Source organism: Trichoderma reesei (assembly GCF_000167675.1).
Source record: "Trichoderma reesei QM6a unplaced genomic scaffold TRIREscaffold_23, whole genome shotgun sequence".
Taxonomy (NCBI): Eukaryota; Fungi; Ascomycota; class Sordariomycetes; order Hypocreales; family Hypocreaceae; genus Trichoderma; species Trichoderma reesei.
This window is the reverse complement of record NW_006711170.1, coordinates 443,689-459,557: the sequence shown is the minus strand read 5'-3', so window position 1 is coordinate 459,557 and position 15,869 is coordinate 443,689. Positions and strand designations below refer to the sequence as shown.

At 54.5% G+C, this 15,869-nt stretch overlaps 5 protein-coding genes across 5 annotated transcripts; 4 read left to right on the top strand and 1 right to left on the bottom strand.

Moving 5' to 3' along the window:
* Positions 1-1,613: 1,613 nt before the first annotated feature.
* On the top strand, positions 1,614-2,687 carry TRIREDRAFT_68058 (uncharacterized protein; the record flags this gene model as incomplete). The annotated part of the gene is made up of 2 exons (XM_006968495.1): positions 1,614-1,926; positions 2,014-2,687. 2 exons carry the CDS (start codon positions 1,614-1,616, stop codon positions 2,685-2,687), a joined length of 987 nt encoding a protein of 328 aa, XP_006968557.1.
* A 1,407-nt stretch (positions 2,688-4,094) lies between these two features.
* Positions 4,095-4,673, top strand: TRIREDRAFT_68110 (uncharacterized protein; the record flags this gene model as incomplete). The annotated part of the gene is made up of 3 exons (XM_006968494.1): positions 4,095-4,198; positions 4,357-4,501; positions 4,611-4,673. The coding sequence occupies 3 exons, from the start codon at positions 4,095-4,097 to the stop codon at positions 4,671-4,673; spliced, it is 312 nt and encodes a 103-aa protein (XP_006968556.1).
* Positions 4,674-6,877: 2,204 nt separating this feature from the next.
* TRIREDRAFT_123577 (uncharacterized protein) lies at positions 6,878-8,866 on the top strand (the record flags this gene model as incomplete). Its single annotated transcript, XM_006968493.1, has 3 exons — positions 6,878-6,967; positions 7,041-8,593; positions 8,673-8,866. The coding sequence occupies 3 exons, from the start codon at positions 6,878-6,880 to the stop codon at positions 8,785-8,787; spliced, it is 1,758 nt and encodes a 585-aa protein (XP_006968555.1). The 3' UTR covers positions 8,788-8,866.
* A 940-nt stretch (positions 8,867-9,806) lies between these two features.
* On the top strand, positions 9,807-10,697 carry TRIREDRAFT_67938 (uncharacterized protein; the record flags this gene model as incomplete). The annotated part of the gene is made up of 2 exons (XM_006968492.1): positions 9,807-10,431; positions 10,486-10,697. The coding sequence occupies 2 exons, from the start codon at positions 9,807-9,809 to the stop codon at positions 10,695-10,697; spliced, it is 837 nt and encodes a 278-aa protein (XP_006968554.1).
* A 584-nt stretch (positions 10,698-11,281) lies between these two features.
* TRIREDRAFT_72379 (proteinase inhibitor) lies at positions 11,282-15,426 on the bottom strand. The gene is made up of 4 exons (XM_006968435.1): positions 14,182-15,426; positions 13,576-14,019; positions 12,943-13,338; positions 11,282-12,051 (listed from the first exon to the last, which is right to left on the bottom strand). Exons 1-4 carry the CDS (start codon positions 15,356-15,358, stop codon positions 11,387-11,389), a joined length of 2,682 nt encoding a protein of 893 aa, XP_006968497.1. The 5' UTR covers positions 15,359-15,426; the 3' UTR covers positions 11,282-11,386.
* Positions 15,427-15,869: the final 443 nt, after the last annotated feature.

Genomic DNA, 15,869 nt, shown 5'->3' with positions numbered 1-15,869 from the left:
AATGGACATGCACAACTTACCACTTGTCACGACGGTCCTCGTCTTCTCTCGTTGCTGTCGTCGTGGGCGAAGGGAGCAGAGCAGCTGGCAAGTCCGTGCAAATGGTTGTTTGCGTGGACTGCAGGAACTTGGCTGGGACGACGAGAATGCTTTTATGTTGATAATGGGGAGAGGTAATGTAAAGGACTGGGGGGAAACTCGTCTCTTTATACTTGTGCTTCAAGGGTCGGAGCCTCTTATTGAGGAGGATTAGTCTGAGGCTTCGTTGTAAGTGGAAGTGTATCAACTGTAGGATAATGCAGATTGTCGGCTATGGCGTTTCAGCATCAAACTCTAGATAATGAGTAGCCTCCGCTGTGTAAGCCTAAATCTTTGTGGGATCTCGCCAGAAGAGATGAAGGTGAAGTTGAGTGTGAAAGTGAACCAAATGGGTGGTTGAAGGTTAATAAGAACCCCCTTAGCCGCAATGGACCGTGGATAGGAGACCCGGCTGTCCATCCGGCACTGTATGTTTGATATGCTGTACGGGCATGAATAGTATGTAATAGTACCGTGCGAAAGAGAGAAACTCTATGCATCGAAGGTTCAGGGCGAGGAGCAGGATCAGGAAGAATGTGGCTTCAAACGTCTCCGTCTTTACAGCCCTCTGGGGTGGGCTTGTGGTAGGTTATTCCAGAGAAGGAGAGGCAGAGGCATCCCACCTAGCTCAAGGGGTCAGATTTGGGCAAAACAGCAACGCCTTGTTGCTGTGAGTGGTGGCTTGGCATGTCAAAGCTGTCGACAGCCTTGAATTTCTCCTCTGGGTTTGAGTGGATGGTTTACGAGGTTCATTTCAGCAATGAGCTTTCTTGTGCCTCCCTCAACGCAAAGACCCCATGGCAAAGTCATGTTGTCACTTTTTCTTGTCTTCTATGTAGACTTTATGCAAGGCTCCCTAGGTTCTATAAGATTCTATCAAGTTTTGGTTGTGCTTTGCAGCCTTCTGTGCAACAGCCAAAGAACCGTATGCTTCAATCATAATGGTGTAATGGCTTGATGGCTTGACCGGCTGACTTAACCCGACCCGTAACGGACGCCTCCATTCGCAGAAGCTTTTATTTGGCTTGGACCCTTTGGCCGGGCTCTTCAGAAAGAAGGTAAGATAACCTTTCAAGCCACCGGAGATACGGTAGGTAAGGCGAGGTATGCGCTATTCCTGTGCCATGGCGTTCTGTCACAGTCGAGCTGGCAGTAGACCCGTGTAGCCCCCATCACAATGACAAACTGAACCCTACTAGTTCATCAAGAGGAGCAATTGATACGATGCATCTATACTGCGCCAGGGAGTTTGCCTCACATAACAGCTTTATGAGCAAGTGTCAAGCATGGCAGACGCGAATAGGGGGGAGGGGGAGCAAGTTGCTTATGTAATGCAATAATCCGCACAAGGATCGCGTTTGAGACGATCCGATCAATGACTGCATCTGGGAATAATCCCACCATAGGGAGGTGAAAGAGCAAAGCGTGATTGCAAGGCTTCTTATTCCATTTCTTCCGCTATTTGTTGCTTTTCATTCGCATTGCAATTAAGGAACAGTGATATATCCGTTCAAAAGACAAGTCTCCTCACTTCAATGGCTCTTGTCGACTACTCCTCCTCCTCATCATCAGCATCATCGCATTCCGACAGTGAAGACGACAGCGCGCCATCAGCGCCGCCGGCCAAACGGCGCAAAGCCTCGCCGCACGGCTCCGGAGCCCGGCCAAAGGCCCCGAGCCCTCCGTCAGGCCGCGAGTCCGACCTGCCACCTCTCCCCCCAGCATTCCACGACCTGTATGCGTCCACCGTCCGCCACAGCGTCGTGGACGATCCCGCGCTGCACCACGGGCGCAAGAGACTGACTCCTCATGTCGTGGGCAACTGGCCCAGCCATGTTTATGTGGAGTGTGAGTTGAATGAGTCGCCCAAGACGAGTGCTTTTTGCTCGGAGCCCGGATGACGCAAGGCTAACGCTGCCCTTTGCTGCTATCTAGGGCATCCGCTGGCTGACCAGCACGAGAAGCTGGCTCGACTGGTATGCAGCGTCAACGAGGCCATTGGCAGCCGAGCTAAGCTGCACAGCTTCCTGACGAGTGACTTGGGGGCGCCGCTGCCTCTCCACATCAGTTTGTCACGGCCCCTTTCGCTAAGCACCTCTAACAAAGACCGGTTTCTCGACCAGATCTCGTCTGAGCTGCATGCCAGCGGCGTATCCCAGTTCTCCGTTAGTCCCAGGAGGCTGTTGTGGTATAACTCGCCTGACTCGAACCGCACGTTTCTTATCCTCCAGGTAGCGAGCTCGTCAATGTTGAAAAGCGGTGGGACGCTGTCGAATCCGGAGCTCATGAGGCTGCTGAACGCATGCAATGCCGTGGCTCAGAGGTTTGACCAGCCCATTCTGTATCAGAGCAAGGGAGGCGAAGAGGGCTCGGCTGATGAGGCATTTCACATCTCTATTGGATGGGCGCTTGACCTCCCAGTGGATGAAGAGTCCAACAAAGCTCTGGAAGTGTTTCGAGATGGAGAGTTTGAGTCTGTCGAGACGTGGAAGATTCCAGTGCCCGGCGTCAAGGTAAAGATAGGCAATGTCGTAAGCCACGTGCCGCTCTCCTCAGGAGCTGTTTCGACTGCTTCGAGGCGTCAATCAAGGTCACTTTTTGGGTTATAGCAGCGTGTTTGTTTTAGCATTTAAGAATTGTTGGTAAGGCGGCAGATATCTGCATCTTTGCTTAGGACAGGAGCAAGCAAGGGTAAGGCATGCATCGAATGTGCCACATATCTTGGTTAGCTAGACGGAAGGAATTCGAAGCAACTCTAAGGCCCAAATGCAGGCCCAAATCATATTGCGATCCAAGGATCCTCATCAATTCCAGGTATTGTATTGAGACACTACCGAAGGTTGTAGACTGATGACGTTGGTATAGACACATGCATCAAGGGTTCAAGACAGCATCAGGGGATATCCCGGCTGAAGAACCGGAGCAAGGATCTAGGTAGGCGTCTGCAGGAACACGCAGAAAATCGACAACGGCAAGACGAGGTCGTGCGTCTCCATCAGAGCTTCCTGCACTGAAACTGTCCAAGAATACGATTAATAAATAGACAATGTTCTGATTCACTTTCCAGCTTCACATTGGCCAAGGACCTCGGGAGTTTGGTCCGGTCGCTCTGCATTCTCTGTGGTATCTCGACACCTGTGCAATGTGGAGAGGTACCTCAGGGCACCTGCTGCGGTGGGCCATTACAACCATGGCGAACCTTGAATCACTACAATTACCAATTACAATACTATTATATTGGACCCTTTTCATCTTCATCTGGCCCCAAGCACACGTTACCATACGATATGCTCTTGTGTGGAAAAGCATGGAAAAGAATGAAAAGAGACGTGAAGCGGCGGTCAGATTTCGATATGAGGTAGTATCCCGTCAGTTGACTTGCCCCCCCCCTGCACCGGCCACGGAGCTGGCTGGCACCTTTAGTGGCGCCGACCAGGGGTTGATTTTCGGGGCTTGTTGATTCGACGATCGTCTATCCGTACCTCTAACCTACCTAGTATTTATTGATCCCACCGCACCCCGATTCTTCCTCCTGCAAACCCGCCCGCCAAAACCTCAAGGTCTCGTGCCGGTCTTTACCTGTCTATTATCTGCCTGCCTGCTTGCCTGCTTCAGCTTTGATCCAGTCTCGCGCCTTCTCGACTATCGCACCTTCCGTCGCCATCGTCGCTCGTGACTCACGCACCACGCGATTCCGCCGTTTCGATTCGATCCGCCAGAAGCTTCTCGCGTGCCTTGATCGAACCCTCGCTGTACCTCTTTCTTGCAGCGACCTCTCGACCTTCACCGCCAAACAGCTCTTGTCCTCATTTTCATACAATCCCAGGCAGATCTTGGATTCGAAACATTTCATCAGCTCGAAGCCGCAAACGAAGTCGACAGCGATTGGACGAATCTAGAGCAGCCTTTCTTGCAAAGAATCCCCCGGTTGTTTACCATTACGATCGCGCTACGCGGTGGACGACTCGTGCTAGGCAAGCCAAGAGAACTCTAGATACCGTCACTCAGCCAGTAAAATGGATATCGACATGAGCCGGCGGAACAAGACTCCGCGTCCCCTGACCGAAGCGGAACGAGCCCGGCTGGAAGAATTTGTGGACGCCATCCGATACTCGGAGAGGTGAGTCCTAGATTCTGCATCTCTTGTTGATCTGATGAAAGCGACCATTGGGCTACGGCTGCAAGTGGCAAAGGGAGAGAGGGGGACGGATAGCCAAACACGGGCGCATTGGGAAAGCATGCTATTGGGAGCTGGATCGCTAACCGACCGGCCAACAGATACAGCGACGACGAATTCGAATACCGCCATGTCCAGTTACCTAAGATGATGCTCAAAGCGATTCCGAAAGAATACCACGATTCCGCCAAGGGCACCCTGAAGCTTCTGTGGGAGGACGAGTGGAGGGCCATGGGCATGACACAGGTGAGGGGCAGCCCTTGATTCTTCTTCTTCCAACGCAGATCCCCCGCTGTTCATGGCAAGGGAGAAGGGAACATGCGACATTGCTGACACCAGATCTTCTTGTTTTTAGAGTCTTGGCTGGGAGCACTACGAGGTCCATGAGCCGGAGCCACATATCCTCCTTTTCAAGTGAGTCTTGCCATCCCATGTTGACCGAAGCACAGGCATCCTCTAACAAGTCGAAACAGGCGACCTCTCAACTACCAGCCGCCTCAGTGAGCGCCCCGTCCCACGAGCTCCTGCGCTCAGTTGTGTACGATGTCGCGACCGTCTTCTTGCCGCGCCCACTCTCATGCTGCATGAAGAGCCTCTTTGTTTAGCGTCCTATTACGATTTTCACGATCTGCATACTAGAATGATGTTGGGTTAAGACGTCTGCGAGACGAACGGGCGCTGCCTTGCGACCCTACCTCATGCGCCATCGTTCGGCCTCGAATGGCTAATGGCTGGCCGTGCATGGGATACAGTAGGCTTTGAATCCGAGGAGTGGCGGCAACGCCTCGGTGCATCTGTCAAGAATGCAAGCAGCTGTCCCATGAGCTGGCGCGCATCTCTGTGAGTTCCAGAGTTGGCACTTTGGAGGATGGCTGGGCGCTACAAGAAGGACGCATCAGGCGATTGGTTAGCCTTGTGTATGTGTAGTTGAGGGAAGAATCGAATCATGGTCTAGGCACGTATATACACGGAAATAGCATTGTTATTGATGGCTCGTCTGGAGAGATGTCGATTACCGCCTTCTATACAATGCATAGCTTACCGAATCAGCAAATACTCAAGCCGCGCCCTGTTGCATCAGTGATGGCCGTTTGAGAGAGCATGTTGGATCTGTTATGGAGGATGATGCGACAGTGACTACTAGGTAGGTCGTAGTAGAAAGACGCCGTCAAAGAGGCTTGGTAGGTACCTGGTCTTGCTTCTAGTCATCTCAAGTTTGGATATCAAACGCAGCCTGTTAAGGTATTGTCACACCATGAACCACGTCAATCCCGTCTTGACGCATGGAGAGGTGATTCACTCATTACTTCGTATTACTCCATGTTTAAGAAACACCAGATTAGCCTTCCGTAGAAGCCCCCCCTTTATGCCGAATAGGTAGGTACTTGTCAGCCCAGTTGCAACACAACCCAGGCAATGTAGGTAGCCAGCCGCAATTGTAGAAAGCATACTTGATACGAAATACGAACCATCACCAGCAAGGTAGGTGGTGTCTCTCAAAGCGGAAGGCCGTCTAGACAAGTAGGTGGCATCTCGGGCTGGTCTGGTGGGCTGATTCTATGATGATGCATGGCCTCACTATGAGACTTGTCTCTCTGCTGTTCCAATGGCAGCAATGCTTGTGTTGTTTAATTATAGTTGATGTACGACAACCAGAGGCAGTTCTCGTATAGAAATGCTCTCACTTTTTGCCCTTTCGCCCTTAACGGACACATTTCAGCTGTCCCTGAACCAGTCCAACTGTCCACCTTCGCGTTGGTGGCGTCGAACCACCACGAGAAATGCGCTGAATCAGAAGCCCATTATTGGCCGCTGCGTCTCTATTTCCACAGTGAACAAAACACCCCTAAGGCACGGTCCTTGTTCTCCCAGTTCTTCCACTCTATTCTCCCCCGCCGCCACCCGCTAGAAAAGAGCCTGTTTGGCGCCGGTACCTGGTACGGTCCATGCTCCGTGCAAGCGCAAAACAAGACCAGACGCCTATTTTTGTTTTTGCCAGGGCTGCGAGACAACTCCCCATTTTTAAACCTCCGTGGTACATAAGCAGATGTTCCGGATCGCCAGCGTGGCATCTTTCCGCATTGAGGAAACATCTCATGATATGTCAGCAACAGGAACTTGAACTTGCTCTTGCAAAGTCGTCTGTTGCCATTTGGCTTTTTTTGCTTGTCTTTTCTTTCTTTGCCCTTTTTCTTCTGATTATATCGGATCTGTTTCTATATAAAGATTTGGGTTATCCCCACTGCTTGCCGCAAGACTTTTGAGCTCGGCAGTTGTGGCTCCGAGTTGCATCTGCCTTCACTTGTCGTGGCTTGTCGATAGCCTCTTTGTCACTTTCGCTATCAACCGACCAGCAGCGCCAGCGCTTTCTTCAGACTTTGCCTCTCACTCTTTCTTGCTTGTTCCTTGCTACGATACCTTACCTGTATCGCATTGTTGGATACTTGTTCATCAGTTTGCATCGCGTCAGCTGTCAGAGCCTCCGGCAATTCGCAAGAGCGTAACTCGCATCCTGCCACCTCGGATCGTCGCTCCATCAAGCGATGACGACCCTTGTGGCCAAGCATTAACCCAACCAACCCAACACCTATATCACAACGACTCTCTACCACCGGGTCCAAGATGAAGTCGGCGAGCAAATTGTTCTTTCTCTCCGTGTTTTCCCTATGGGCGACGCCGGGCGCATGCTCAAGCTCGTCAAGTACATGCACTGTACGTCAACCCAACCTTGGCCTCGTTTCCCCTTTGGAAGAATGCTTTGCGCTGACAGATTTTGTTGATCTAGTTCTCCCCAAACGCCATCATTGACGATGGATGCGTTTCGTATGCGACTCTCGATAGACTCAATGTCAAGGTGAAGCCTGCTATAGACGAACTCGTTCAGACGACCGACTTCTTTTCGCACTATCGCTTGAACCTCTTCAACAAAAAATGCCCCTTCTGGAACGACGAAGATGGCATGTGCGGTAACATTGCCTGCGCCGTCGAGACGCTGGACAACGAAGAAGATATTCCCGAGATATGGAGGGCTCACGAGCTTAGCAAGCTGGAAGGCCCTCGAGCGAAGCATCCCGGCAAGCAAGAGCAGAGGCAGAACCCTGAGCGACCGCTGCAGGGAGAGCTGGGGGAGGATGTAGGGGAGAGCTGCGTGGTTGAATACGACGACGAGTGTGACGACAGAGACTACTGCGTCTGGGACGACGAAGGCGCAACGTCCAAGGGGGACTACATCAGCTTGTTGCGCAACCCCGAGCGCTTCACCGGCTATGGCGGTCAAAGTGCAAAGCAGGTGTGGGACGCCATCTACTCGGAGAACTGCTTCAAGAAGAGCTCGTTTCCCAAGTCGGCCGATCTAGGCGTCTCGCACCGCCCAACCGAGGCGGCTGCTCTGGACTTCAAGCAGGTCCTGGACACCGCTGGCCGCCAGGCTCAACTGGAACAGCAGCGGCAGAGCAACCCAAACATTCCCTTTGTTGCCAACACTGGCTACGAGGTGGACGATGAGTGTCTGGAGAAGCGCGTGTTCTACCGGGTGGTGTCGGGAATGCACGCCAGCATCAGCGTCCACCTGTGCTGGGACTTCCTGAACCAGAGCACGGGGCAATGGCAGCCCAACTTGGACTGCTACGAGAGCCGCCTGCACAAGTTTCCAGACCGCATCAGCAACCTCTACTTCAACTACGCTCTCGTGACTCGCGCCATTGCGAAGCTGGGCCCGTATGTACTGTCACCGCAGTACACCTTTTGCACAGGGGACCCGTTGCAAGACCAGGAGACGCGAGACAAGATTGCGGCCGTCACGAAGCACGCGGCTAGCGTCCCGCAGATCTTTGACGAGGGCGTCATGTTTGTCAACGGCGAAGGCCCCTCGCTCAAGGAAGATTTCCGCAATCGCTTCCGCAACATCAGCCGGGTCATGGACTGCGTCGGCTGCGACAAGTGCCGTCTCTGGGGCAAGATCCAGACCAGCGGCTACGGCACGGCTTTGAAGATTCTGTTTGAGTTCAACGAGGGCCAGAAGCCGCCGCCCCTCAAGAGGACCGAGCTGGTGGCCCTCTTCAACACGTATGCCAGACTCAGCTCGTCGGTGGCGGCCGTTGGGCGATTCAGGGCCATGATTGACATGCGCGACAAGATGGCGTCCAAGCCCGACTTCAAGCCCGAGGATCTCTACACGCTCATCGACGAGGCGGACGAGGACATGGACGAGTTTATCAGGATGCAAAATCGTGGGAGCCACGGAGATACGCTGGGCGAGCAGGTCGGAAACGAATTTGCCCGCGTCATGATGGCCGTCAAGATTGTGCTCAAGAGTTGGATCCGAACGCCCAAGATGATGTAAGTCTCTTCTCTCTTTTTTTTCCCCTTCTTCGAGTGGCACAAAGCTCTTCATTGAGATGGACTAACACAATTCTAGTTGGCAAATTGTCTCGGAAGAGACGTCGAGATTGTATCGCGCTTGGGTCGGTCTGCCTGCGCGACCCAGACGGTACGCGTTCAGACTGCCCAACTTGAATAGAGACGAGTTGTGAGCTTGCCGCAACAAGTACATTCCTTGTACATGCTGTATATATATATGAAGTTTGATGGGCAGAATTTTTTTTTTTTTTTCGGCGTTTGGGCAGGGCACAATGTGGATATTTCTTCTTGTTTTCTTGACCCCTTTCTGTGTAGAGGATGAGGCATTGGTTACAACATGATGAGCGAGTTGAGTATCGGTCTATTCACTGGCAAGAATTTTCTTTACACTATACAACGCAGATGTTAGTGACAAGCAATACAATCCCTTCAAAATGTCGCATTTCAAAAACCAAAAAAACTTGACAGTCCATATAAAAAAGAATTTGCCATCCAGTGTTGGACGTGGCAAAAGATGACACCTGAGGGATTCGAACCCTCGCCTATTTCTAGACCGCGAAGAGGGGATCGCTCACAGTGCGAGCTATTCCTGAACACTTCGCCTTAGACCGCTCGGCTAAAGTGCCTTTTTTGATGTTAGAGGAGATGTTGTTTGCAGATATGAAGCTGGAGAGGGGGATGAGAGGCGGGAAGAGGTGGTGAAGATGCGTGTAAGTGGATGGACGTTGAGAGGGCGGATTTGGGAGGCAGGTACGTGCCCCTCCACGTTGTGTGTCGCACCTTCCCAGATGTCGTGGTTTGGGCACTCAATTGAAGTGCCTAATCTCTCTATTCCTCTATCAATGACTGCAGCAGTAGGGGGGAAAGAGGGTCTATTGCTGGAACAGAGACTTGCAGTTCATTGGATCGGGTCGAATTGGATGCAGATGCGACGCTGCGACTGCAAGCCTGCTGTAGGTAGCTGGTGCATGTAAAATAGCTGACTGCATCAACGTGAGGGGTCATGGCAATTACATTGTCTACATAAGGTATGATATTGGCATCATTTGGGGAGTCCTACCATTTGATTCAAACAGCATCTGGCAGTCTACAAAGCCTTACGGTGTTGTTGAATACTAAAAGAGGATTTCACACCATCATTACGCCTCACCTCGAGAGTTTCCCAGTCACTGTGTCTACCGCAAATCACGACATGACTCCGTCCACCACACTCCCACCACGACCATCTCGGCGTCTCGATGGAAGAGTCGCCATCGTCACCGGCGCGGGCAGTCTCGGCGACGGCCTCGGCAACGGCCGCGCCATATCTCTCCTTCTCGCCAGCGACGGCGCCACGGTGCTCTGCGCAGACCGGGACTTGCCTTCGGCCAAGCGCACAGTGGAGATGATTGTCCAAGAAGGCGGCACGGCGTCTTCGCTATGCGCCGACGTGAGCTCCGAAGAGGACTGCGAGAGGCTGGTGCGGACGGCGGAAGGCTTCTTTGGGAGACTGGACATCCTGGTCAACAACGTGGGCATCATGGGCGCCAGGGGAACGGCCGTAGAAGCGAGTGCTGAAGAATGGGCCACCGGCTTGGCCATCAACGTAACGGCGATGATGCTCATGGCCAAGTATGCGATCCCGCTCATGCGCAAGAATCAGCCTGGCGACGGCGGCATCAGGGGCAGCATCGTCAACATAGGGTCCATCGCCGGCTTGCAGGGGGGCACGCCGCATCTGTTCTATCCGACGAGCAAAGGTGCCGTCGTCAACATGTCGCGTGCGATGGCGTACAACCACGGCCGTGACGGCATCCGAGTCAACTGTGTGTGCCCAGGTAACCGCTCCTTTCCTGCAACCTCCTTTTACCCAAGGTGACCAGCTTTTGTAGGATTTTTGTACACGCCAATGGTTGCCGGAAGTGGCATGTCAGACGACGTGCGTGATCTCCGTCGCAGGCAAGGCCTTTTGAATACAGAGGGCAATGCGTGGGACTGTGCGGCAGCCGTCAGGTTTCTGGCCAGCGATGAGGCGAGATGGATTACGGGAACAACCATTACGGTTGATGCCGGGGCGACGTGCTCGTACGTCATGCCTGAGTGAAGTATGAGCAAAGGAAGCAAAAGGGAACAGTACTGAAATCACAACTGAAATCACCATGTCGAGATGTCGACTCAGAGTTGCCCGATTGCTAAAGGGCAGTAAATGGCATGTGACGTCATAGTCACAGGGACAATTGAAGCTATGCGGCTATCCGTCTTGAGGAAAGTGCTGCGGTAGGGCCGGTGTTGCTTTCCGCGCTTGACGCGCGCTTGCTTGGTCCTACAACCTTGAACTTGGAACCTCATCGGAAACATTTGAGCAACTCCAACAACAGCCAAAGCAGGACAAAACAAAAGATGCCAATCTTGTTTGGAAGAAAATTTTCTTGCCTGTCTTTCTTATCGCCGTCTACAGCCGCACAATAACAACTTCTGAACGTCAACGCAAACAGGAGGCCCTCTCATTCACAAGATGACCAATGCTCCCGAGATTCCAGGCTCAGGCTACGGCACGAGGTGAAAGGTCACTGACGAGCTCACAAGAGTTTGCAACACAATCAATTTGAGAAAGAAAAGTATCAAGACCTATCCTAAACTAATAATACAAAGCTAACAACCCCAAGCTTTTTCATTTCTTTTTTTTTTCGAAGACGACGGAAGTGTTCACTCTACCGCCCGAGGCGATGCCGCCGAGGTCTTGGCCAGCATCGCCCTCGCCGCCTTATAACGTTGCCAGTCAGGCTCACCGGCTTAGAAGTTGATGGCCGGGATGTCGGCCGAAGGCGTACAGCCGGTGACGAACTCCCCATCGGTTGTCGCCTGGCCCCGCGAGACAAGGACGGCTCCGTTAGGGTCCGTGATGGTGAGATCGAACTGACCACAGTCCTGGGCGTTGACCCACAGGATACGGATCGGGATGTACGTGCCGACCTGAGCCGCGGACACCACCTCCAAGTCGAGGTTGGATCCGGAAAGCCAGTTTGCGTCGGCAACGAGGTCCGCGTTGGTGTTGGTGTAGCCCGCAACAGCATTGGCACCGAGCCAGACGTAGACGGACTGGTCGAGGGTCGCGGCGGGGGCCGTGAATGTATAAGTACCGGCTATCGCGGGGACAAACCAACCAATCTGCTGGACGATGGTGTAGTCGACGGCTGGCGTCTCGGTGCCGTAGACATTGCCGAGCTCAGGGGGGCAAGACTGGAGGAGGCCAGTAAACGCCGTCGTGCCAGTGAAATCGGGAGTCTGGCCCGAAAGGGCAACGTTGGGCGCGAACTGCAGGACAGGCCACGTCTCCGCCGAAACGACATCAGCAGGATGGATGGGGATCGTGCCCGGGGTCGTGGTGCTGTCATCGGCTGATCGGGCAAGCTTGTAGTGCGCCCACGCGAATCCGTCGGCGCAGGTGTTTCCGGGGGCTTGACACACGCCGGCAACACAGACGTCGCCGAGGGTGCACTGGATGGAGTCCGTGCAAGCGTTGCAGAAGTTGTTCAAGCAGACAAGGCCACCAGTGCAGTCGGCCGGGCCATCGCAGATCACCCTGCACACGCCGGCATCGCAACCCTCGTTGCCTCCGCAAACGAGGCCGCCGCACAACGTCTCACACACACCGGCGACGCAAGACTGGTCGGGGGTACACGTTGTAGCGCCACAGTTCTCCTGGCACACTCCGAGGACACAAGTCTCATCAGCGGAGCAGATGTCGGCGCCGCACTGGGTCAGGCACTCGCCGGCGATACAGATTTCGTTAACTGCGCAGGTGGTGAGGCCGCACGTCTCGAGACAAGCACCATCGACGCAGGTCTGATCGGCAGTACAGGCAGTAAGACCGCAGGTCTCAAGGCACTGGCCGGCGACACAGGTCTGGTCGGCTGTACAGGTGCCGAGGCCGCACGTCTCGAGACACGCGCCATCAACGCAGGTCTGGTCAGCGGTACAGGTGGTGAGGCCACATGTCTGAAGGCATTGGCCGGCGACGCAGGTCTGATCAGGGGTACAGCTGGTAAGGCCGCATGTTTCCTGGCACACGCCGAGGACACAGGTCTGGTCGACATCGCAGACGGTATTGCCACACCGGGGGACACACGTGTTGTCGACGCAAACCTCGGTGCTAAGACAAGGGGCGGTTCCGCACAGGGGGTTCTGAGTGCACACATTGTTCACGCAGCTCTGATCGGGCTGGCAGACAACAGCTCCGCACTGGGCCAGACACTGGCCGGCGGTGCAAATCTCGCCGGTCTGGCAGACAGTGAGGCCACATCGCGGCTGGCAGGTGTTGGCTACGCAGATCTCGGTGTTTGCGTCACAAACGTCAACGCCACACAGCGGCTCGCAGAAGTTGTCCTGGCAAAGTTGGCCGATTCCACATTGACCCGTGCCTGTGCAGTATCTCTTCCTGAGGCAGACGCTGCCGTTGCAGGTCTCGTTGCCATCGCAGTCCAATTGGTCGTCGCACGCCGTCAAGCAAACGCCGGTGCTACAAAGCTCACCAGTCAGGCAGTCGGTGTTGAGCAAGCAAGTCCTCTGTGCAACGCACACGTTGCCCTCGCAGATCTGGCCGGTTCCACATTCGACATCAAACGTGCAAGTCGGGTTCGTTGGTGCCTGGCAGAAGTTGTTGAAGCAGACCTCTCCGAGTCCGCAGAAACCCGCGCCTGTGCCCAAGCAGAATCGTCTCCTGAGGCAGACGCCGCCCTCGCAGTCTTCGTTGAGGAGGCAGTCCGTCTCTGCAAGGCACGTGGTCAAGCACAGGCCTCCGCTGCAAGTCTCAGTTCCCAGGCAGTCGGTGCTGAGCAGGCAAGTCCTCTGTGCAACGCACACGTTGTTGTTGCAGACCGAGCCAGTTCCACACTCGAAGTCGAATAAGCAGCTTCCATCAGGCGTCAACGACTCGCAATAACCGCCGAGGCAGATTTCTCCAACCTGGCATTGGCCAATACCGGTGCCGGTGCAGAATCTCCTCCTGAGGCAGAGGCCGCTGTCGCAAGTTTCGCCGAGTTCGCAATCAGTCTGCGCAACACACGTGGTCAAGCATTCGCCGAGGATGCAGAGCTCATTGGTCTCGCACTCAGTGCCGATCAAGCAAGTCCTCGTCGCCTCGCAAATGCCAGCGGATGAGCAGCGCTCATCTCCAGAGCACTCAAAGTCGAAGCGGCAGTCGGTGTTCCTGCGGCGGCACTCGCCCTGTCTGCATTGCTCGCCAGTGTTGCACTGCCCATCGGACGTGCAGAATCTTCGGTTGACACAGAGGCTCTGCTCGCAGACTTCTCCGTCGCGGCAATCCCTGTCCCTGCGGCAATCAAGGCGACCAACACACCTGTTATCAGAGCAGAACTCGCCGGGGAGGCACTGGTCATCACCGCCGCACCACTGCTGCTCAGGGTCTTCGGGGTCCTGGGGGTCCCAAGGGTTTCCGTTGTTCTCGTGGTCTCCATGGCCCTCGTGGTCGCCGTGGCCTTTGTCTCCATGGCCCTTGTTTCCATGACCCTTCTCACCGTGACCCTTCTCACCATGACCCTTCTCGCCATGACCCTTCTCGCCATGACCCTTCTCGCCATGGTCCTTGTCTCCATGGCCCTCATAGTCGCCCCAGCCCTTGTGGTCCTTTTCGCAGTATCCATAAGCATTGCAGAATTCCTTGGAGTCGCAGTCTTCGTCAGATCCGCAGCCCTCGCCCTTGGCGCGGTGCTGGCATCTGCCGTGGATATCACAGGTCTGTCCAGACTTGCATTCAGAGTCGACCTTGCACTTGAGGTGATCGCCTCGGCGACACTTGCCCTCCCAGTCACAGATCTCGCCGTCGTTGCAGTCGTGCTTGTCCTCGCATTTGTTCTCCTTGGGCTTGCAGAATCCCTCGTGGCATGATTCCTCATGCTCACACTCGTTCTCCAGCTGGCACTTGGGGCAGACGACGTCCTCGCAGATTCTCTGGGAGTTGCAGATCTGGCCGTCACCGCAGTCGGTATCGCACGTGCATTGGTCCTGGTCGATAGTCTTGCAGATGCCCCTGTGGGTGCAAATCTGGCCGCGCTCGCAGTCCCAGTTGTTCTCGCAGTCGGGGAAGACAACCTTCTGGCAGAAGCCGTGGTGGTTGCAGATTTCGCCATGGGAGCAGTCCTTGTTGTCGTTGCAGTTGGATCCGGCCTTGATCTCACAAGCCTTCTCGTGGCATCGGGGGCCGGGAATGGGCTGACACCAGCCGTAGGAGTTGCACATGTTGCCATCCTCGCAGTCAGTGCTGCTCTTGCACTGGTGGCCTCCCGAGGTGTTCTCGCAGATGGCCTTGGGGCTGCAGTTGCAGTTTTGCGGGCAATGGTTGTCGTGGGAGCAACCCTGCCACTGGCCGTGGTACGGATCCTCTTGCCACGCCTCATTGTTTCCTTGGCCCTGGCTTGCGGGATCCTTGTTTCCGGCGTCCGCGCCCCAGCCTTGGTTGTTATACCCTTCCTTGCTGCCGTCTTGGGTGTGCCACTTGTCCTCGCACTCGTGGCAGGGCTTCGGGTCGGGGAAAGGCGGAGGGGTGGGACCGCAGACGATCTCTCCCCGCTGGCACTTCAGGTCGACGTCCTTCAAGTCGACCAAGACAGTGCTGGTGACGACAACGGTCGAGGCCAGCCACTTGCGGTCATCGTCGTGATTACGATCCCACTCGTTGCCGGCCGCCGCCGATACCGCCCAAACGGCTGCCGCCGTTAGGAGGCCGCGGCGAAGAGACCGCGACATGTTGGTGTGAACGAACGAAAGAAGGACAAAGCAACCAAAGTGAAACGAAAGAATGTGAAGGAGTGTTGTGAGGTTAGAGCACGATCTGACCGACGAGCCGAGAACTGGAGAAAAGCCTGTGTATTTAAGCACAAGCAGAAGCCTCCGTGATCGCTCAGGGATAGAAGCAATGAGCCAGTGATGCTGATGATCTGAGCTGCAAACATCAACACGAATGGCGGAACATTCCAACTTTAAATGAAGCATTTCTATCGCTTCCTCCACTCCAGGGCTGCCATATCCGAAGGATGTTGAGACACTTATGATGGTAGGGTTGGGGTTTCAGACTCTACCCTTTTATTGGTGCGTATTGGATCTCTGCCCTGGGGACTCTCCGCATATGTGCTGGCGAGCTGGATTGTAAGCATTTGCCAGTACAGTACTACTGCTTCAGCTCTCTGGGAAATCCCTCTTTGTCTCTGCAATTCATTGCCCGCTGGTACTGGTAGCCTTCTTCTAGTTCCCTCGGTTG